This window comes from Apium graveolens, chromosome 1, assembly GCF_009905375.1.
Source record: "Apium graveolens cultivar Ventura chromosome 1, ASM990537v1, whole genome shotgun sequence".
NCBI lineage: Eukaryota > Viridiplantae > Streptophyta > Magnoliopsida > Apiales > Apiaceae > Apium > Apium graveolens.
Window position 1 is genome coordinate 154,296,636 of NC_133647.1, and position 7,139 is coordinate 154,303,774.

The 7,139-nt window shown below is 46.7% G+C and overlaps 1 protein-coding gene across 1 annotated transcript; it reads left to right on the plus strand.

Moving 5' to 3' along the window:
- The first annotated feature begins 1,330 nt into the window (after positions 1 to 1,330).
- Positions 1,331 to 2,632, plus strand: LOC141708339 (uncharacterized). The gene is made up of 2 exons (XM_074511917.1): positions 1,331 to 1,837; positions 1,991 to 2,632. Exons 1-2 carry the CDS (start codon positions 1,331 to 1,333, stop codon positions 2,630 to 2,632), a joined length of 1,149 nt encoding a protein of 382 aa, XP_074368018.1.
- Positions 2,633 to 7,139: the final 4,507 nt, after the last annotated feature.

Sequence of the window (7,139 nt, forward strand, 5' to 3'; positions counted from 1 at the left end):
GACACCTCCAGATCTCATCAACAATGCTGATATATTGGAGCAATTATATCGCATGGGGGATACTCTTAACAGTTTTAACTCAAGATTGAACACGGCGGAGCATCGAAAGACGAGGAGAGGTCGTCGTTTCCCCCGTCACGGTCATGCATTGGGAAAAGCCCCTGTAGTTGAAGGAGATACCCGGGGGAGCGGGGAAAACCCGCAAATCACTCTACGGCGCTTGGAGTACTCTGATGATGTAGAACCTATTATGGAGCTTGCGGACGAAGACACTGATGGCAGAGAAAGACCTCGCCTGGGTAACCAAGTAATGCCACACCCACATAGGTCTGGTCGTACGATGGACGAGCGTCGTCGTGCGGAGAACACTCAAAACAAAGATGAGGAAGGAAGGGATCTTTCAGCCTTAAAAAGAAGGCTTGACATAAGGTTGAAGGACGATGATTTGAGGATGTTGCTGGTAGAATGGAAAAAGGAAGGAAACACCGGAGAAGCGAGGCCCCGTGACACGACGCATGTGCCCCCCGCATTCCAAAGGGATGACGGGGCGCGGCACCGCGAGCACGAGCGTGCCCCTCCGCGAGGAAGACCCGGGAATTACTACCGGGGATATCAGAGGAATGGACGAGGAAGAATGGGATATCAATACGGAAGAGCCCCTTACAATGGTAGGAGAGGTGGAGCACACTCCGCTGGAGAAGTTCCCGCCGTTATTCCCGTAGCTTCCCACAGCGTTACTGGTAATGGGTCTGGGGCGCGTCCTCATGACCAGGACGGCGGGCGAATTCAAGTAAGAATACAGAACAATGATGAAATTCCACGACGCGGTCAAGATGAACCTCGCGTACGGGAAAATATCCAGGACCAAAATGGTAACATGCCACCGCCGCAGCCTCAGGGCGAGGGACGGCGAGATCCTCCGCCACACCCGGGGGGTAATCAAGGGGAATTTCAGCAAGTCGCAGAGCAACCCCAGCAGCCTAATGTTCAAACCATCCCTGGGGTAGGGATGTTTAATGTGAACGACCTCAAGAGGTTGCTCAACCATCTTGAGGGAGGAAGAGTAACGGCGACTGCGCAAGCTCCTTCTCCTTTTGCTGCTGTCGTGAGGGAGGCGCAATTGCCCACTGGATACAGGAACACAACCAACAACTTGCGTTTTCATGGGAATTCTGATCCTGTGGAATTCCTGGGGCATTTTAACATTGAAATGGACGTGTACCAAGTCCCTGATTTGGCTCGATGCCGTCTCCTGGCAGCCACTTTCAGAGAAGGCGCTCAGCAGTGGTTCCAAAAACTTGGTCCAAGTGTGATTTCATCCTGAGAACAGATGAAAACTTTGTTTTTGACACAATTCCAAGCCGCGGCGAAGTATACACCACCTGTTACGACGCTGGCTAATGTGAAACAAAAGGAAGGAGAAAGTTTGACTTCGTATTTCAAGAGGTTTAATGCAGAATCTACTTTGGTAAGGGGTGCAACTGATGAAATATTGAAAATATTGCTTATAGCTGGGTTGCGTGTGGGGACGAATTTCTGGAAGCACCTACAAGGGAAGGACCCAGTGTCGCTAGCTGATGTGCTTGCGCAGGCGGAGTCGTTCAAAGCAATCGAGCAGTCGCTTGCAGAAACAAAAAAGAATGACAATACCTATAACTCCAAGGGGCGATCCAAGAGAAGGGACAAATCCTTGAGCCCATATTATCGGCGAAACGCCAGAAGCCCTAACAGGGTAAATGCTGTGAGCTCGCGGAGTAAATGGAGCCCACCATCGAACTACGAGAGAAGAGTCAGCAATTATACACCACTGGCAGCGTCCATTGATCATATCTTCGAGGTAAATAAGGATAGAGGAATCTTCAAGAAGCCCGACCGTCTAACTTCATGGCAGAGCAGAGACAAGAAGAAGTATTGTGACTACCATGAGTCTACTGGCCACGACACCCATGAGTGTCGTCACTTGCGGGATGAGATTGAGGAATTGATCAAGGCAGGGTACCTAGGAGAATGGATTGACAAGGTGAAGCGACGCAAGGGACTTGATGATAAGGGTAAGGATGAAAAACAGCCCCCGCGGGTGGAGGATGATGAAAAAACAGCAGAGGTCAAGTTTCAGAGGGTAGGCAGTATCAGGGCAATTTTCGGAGGACACCCTTTTGTTGGTGATAGTAATCGAGCACTGGAGAAAAACGCGAGAGAAGCGCGATATCCACCGCTCACCAACATCCACAGCTTGAAAGATAGACCCCCGAAGGTCTTTAAGGGAGAGTCCGCTGATATTACGTTCAAGGAAAAAGAATATAGGTGGGTGCATCACCCTCACAACGATGCGCTGGTGATTACCATGCTCATTGGGGCAATGAACGTACATCAAGTCTTCTTGGATAATGGGAGTTCTACAAACATCTTATACTACAGCACCTACAAAAAGCTAGGTTTCCCAGATAGTGACATGTATTTCGAAGATGCGCACGTCTATGACTTTACTGGGGAAGCAGTGAGGGTTATGGGTTCTGTCAGGCTTCTCGTCACTCTAGGGGAAGGAGCTTTGTCGGTTACCCAAATGATAGATTTCAAGGTGCTAGATCAAGATTCCGCGCACAATGTGCTGGTCGGCAGACCTTGGTTGTGAGCATTCAGGGTGATAACCTCGATACACCACTTGATGATAAAGTTCCCAACGCCAAACGGAGTTGGCAGTCTTAGAGGGTCACAGTATGAGTCACGCGACTGCTATCACAAGGCTGTCAAAGAATTTTGTAGAAGAAGGTATGAAGGGAAAGGTCTCCTATTTGAAGATGTAGAAGATATTCATACAAAACCAAGTGGAGAGGTCCATGCCCACTATTTCATTGAAAGCCCCGGAAAGGAAGAAACCAATGTCTCTGAGAACTCTTTTTTGACGCGGGGGCGTGTTTCGAGGATCCGTAGCGTGGAGGAAGTGGTGGTGAACCATACCAAGGCGATCATACAAAAGGAAGTTAACGGGGAAAAGTTGGAAGGAAGGAGTGAGATTTTGCAAGGTCTCGGGAATAACTTCAAGGTGGATGCTCCTCAAAAGAAGGACGCGCCCTTAAATGAAATTGAGGTTGATGCTCCTCCAAATGAGGACGCGCCCTCAGATGCGAAAGTGGGAGTCGAAGACCCCCGAGACTTTGATTTCGATTTGGATCCCAGGATCCCTATGCCCGCCGAAAAGACAGGACCGGCCGAAGACACAATATCTATTCCAGTTGATAAAAATGATCCGAGCAGGGTTTTGAAAGTGGGATCCCAGTTGGATGATGAAATGAGAGGAAGTCTTGCCCGCTTCCTAATTGCAAATCTTGATGTCTTTGCATGGAGTCATTCAGATATGATAGGAATCGACCCAGAAGTAATGTGTCACCGTTTGAATATCCTTCTGAATTGTAAGGGCATGCGTCAGAAACGCCGCCCAGTAAGTGGAGAAAGGGCAATAGCGTTAAAAGAAGAAGTGGACCGGTTATTGGAGGTGGGGCTAATCAAAGAATCTTTCTACCCCGAATGGCTTGCAAATCCGGTACTGGTGAAGAAACTGAATGGGAAGTGGAGAACATCTGTGGATTTCACAGATCTCAATAAGGCCTGTCCAAAGGATAGCTTCCCGTTGCCAAGAATCGATCAGTTGGTTGACGCAACGGCGGGGCATGCGTTGTTGAGTTTTATGGATGCATACTCCGGTTACAATCAAATTCCGATGTATGGCCCCGATCAAGAACATACATCCTTCATTACTGACAGGGGGTTATACTGTTACATAGGAATGCCGTTTGGATTGATTAACGCTGGCGCGACCTACCAGCGGTTGGTAAACATGATGTTCAAGGATCAAATCGGAAGAACTATGGAAGTGTATGTGGATGATATGTTGGTAAAGTCCAAGGTAGCGGGTGACCACATCAAGCACTTGATGGAGATGTTTAACATTCTGAGGAGGTTTCGTATGAAATTAAATCCGCAAAAATGTGTGTTCGGCGTGGAGTCAGGAAAGTTTCTCGGGTTCATTGTCAACCACAGGGGAATTGAGGCCAACCCCGTAAAGATCAAGGCATTGATGGATATGAAGTCACCCACCAATGTGAAACAAGTGCAGAGTTTGACTGGGAGAATCGCCGCGTTAAATCGATTTGTTTCCAAGTCGTCCGATAGATGTAAGGAATTTTTCAAGGCGATCAAATTAGCTGGGAAAGACTTTGTATGGACGTCAGAATGTGAAGATGCTTTCAAAAGAATTAAGGAGCAACTGGAAAACCCTCCCATGTTGTCAAAGCCGTTGGATGGGAAGTCTCCAATACTGTACCTCGCAGTGTCTGAATATTCGATCAGTGCAGTTCTGGTAAGAGAAGAAGAGGGCAACAATCACCAGTGTACTACGTGAGCAAGCGGTTACACGATGCTGAAACTCGCTACATAAGCATGGAGAAACTGGTTTACGCCCTGATTCTTGCGTCAAGAAAATTGCGACCGTATTTTCAAGCCCATAGAGTTGAAGTTCGTACAGCGTACCCGCTGCTGCGACAGGTCCTGCACAAACCAGAGTCATCAGGAAGAATGCTGAAATGGGTTGTGGAGTTAAGACAGTTTGATTTGGAATATGTACCTCGAACAGTGATAAAAGGGCAAGCCTTAGCCGATTTCTTGTTGGAATTTGATTCTGAAATTGATGATAAACCTTTGGTAATGCTACATCCGCCTCATTCTGAGGAGTCTTTGGAGGAGTTTCCGCATCCTTGGTGGATCTTGCATGCGGATGAGGCGGTTAACAATGGAGGAGCATGTTCGGGTATAGTACTTGTGTCTCCGGAGGGCCACCATCTGATGAGCGCCATTCATTTCAAGTTTTATGCAACCAGTAATGATGCGGAGTATGAGGCGCTGATTAATGGCCTGAAAATCGCTTTGGAAATGGGGGTGCGGAACTTAATTGCAAGAAGTGACTCAGAGTTGGTAGTGAATCAGGTGAACGGGGGATTTCAAGCGCGAGGCCCACGAACAGAATTATACTTGAGATGTACACAGCGCCTGATTGGAATGTTCAAAGAAGTTAGATTGGAATGTGTTCCGCGGGAGAAGAATAGTAATGCGGATGCTCTGGCAAAAATGAGGTCGCAACAAGAGGCTGTGTTGTTAAGATCCATCCCTCTTGAAATCCAGGAGATTCCTAGTATCCCAGAGGTAGAAACTATGCGAGTGGATGGGGCTCCCAAGGAAACATGGATGATGCCCATTCTAGCTTACATTCGCAAGGGAATACTCCCCGAGGATAAGTTTATGGCTCGCCGACTCCGCTATCAGGCTGCAAGATACGTGATATACGACGAAGTCCTGTACAAGAGAGGGTTCAACCAACCTCTGCTTAGGTGTGTTGAAGAAGAAGAAGGAAATTACATCCTAAGAGAGGTGCATGAAGGAATCTGTGGCAATCACTCGGGGGGTAGCTCGTTGGCAATGAAAGTTTTGCGCCAAGGGTATTATTGGCCCATAATGAAAGAAGATGCTACAAATTTCCTCAAGGCATGTGATCGCTGCCAGCGCTTTACAAACTACTCGTCTATGCCGGCGACACTCTTGATGCCTATGGCAAGCCCGTTGTCGTTCGCCATGTGGGGAATTGATCTTATCGGGGAATTGCCGAAAGCTAAAGAAGACGTCAAATATGCAGTGGTTGCGGTCGATTACTTTACTAAATGGGCGGAAGCTATGCCACTGGCTACTATCACCGCAAAGAAAATCAGAGATTTTGTTTTCAACTCCATCGTATGTAGGTTCGGAATCCCTTATAAGCTTGTCTCCGATAATGGAAAGCAGTTTGATAGCAAGGAATTGCGACAGCTATGTGAGGAGTTGAAAATCAAGAAGGAGTTTGCGGCGGTCTATCATCCTCAAAGTAATGGACAAACAGAAGCTGTTAACAAAATAATAAAGCATACCCTCAAAACCAAGCTGGAGGAACGCAAAGATAATTGTCCTGAAGAACTCCCGAAGGTGATGTGGTCATACAACACTACGCCATGATCTACTACGGGAGAAACGCCGTTTATGCTTACTTACGGCTACGAAGCTATGGTCCCCGTGGAAGTTGGATCGGGATCACTTCGCAGAGATTGTTACAGAAAAGAAGATGCTGAGGTTAATCAAAGGCTTCATTTAGATCTCTTAGAGGAGACGAGGGAAAATTCTCAGCTAAGGCTAGCGGCATATCAGCAACGCACCGCAAGGTATTATAACAAGAAGGTAAAAGGACAATTGCTGAAGGTGGGAGATTTGGTACTTAGGAAAGTGATGCCCAATACAAAGAACCCCCGACATGGAGTGTTTGGAGCTAATTGGGAAGGACCATACAGAATAAAGTCCATCCTGTGGAAGGGGACTTATCACCTTGAAGATATGGAAGGCAAGCTAGTTCCGCGAGCTTGGAATGCGGAACATCTCTGAAAGTATTACCAGTAAGGCGCGGCTTTGGCCCCTTACATATTTCTTTTATTATTTTGGGTTATGCCCGGATTATAGGCTAGAATTAAATAAATTCCTCCTAGCCTAGGGGGGTAGTGCATGTACTACTTACCTTGAAACTAGTTGAAGGGCCATTTTTTAGAAATAATTTCCCCACAGAGCATAGTAGTCGTGGGACTGGTGCACTTTTGACACTAGAGCTCATTATAAATAAAAGTTTGAAACTTTCCAAAAGGATATTTGCTCAGTTTGCTTGGTTACATGACGCGTCCTAAACGTAGGGCGCGCCCTAAGCTAGGGTTTTATATAAATGATAACTGAAGTAGTGGTTGTCAAAAGGAACAATGAAACTCAAGTAAAATGTACTATTTTCAAGGATGCACCCAAGTTATCTTGGTTGATGCTCCTTTAGACTGAATGTTACTGTAATATTGACAACATAATTGAAAAAGAAAAAGTCCTTGTGAAGGACGCGTCCTGTTTGAAGGATGATGTATTTTGGATCAAAGGTGAGGCGCATCAAAACCATAGAACGCGCCCACTTGAGCCTTGTGCCTTGATTAAATACACAGGTATAACATTGTGCTATGCTCATATGTTTTTGTAGACAAAAAATATTCGTTAAATAAATAAAGGACGCGTCCAGTCAAGGAGGACGCGCCCAG

Coding starts and splice junctions, on each gene's coding strand:
- LOC141708339 (XM_074511917.1), top strand. CDS start 1,331: ATGAAAACTTTGTTTTTGACACAATTCCAAGCCGCGGCGAAGTATACA. Junction 1,838..1,990: donor CCATTGATCATATCTTCGAG/GTAAATAAGGAT, acceptor GAATTGATCAAG/GCAGGGTACCTAGGAGAATG.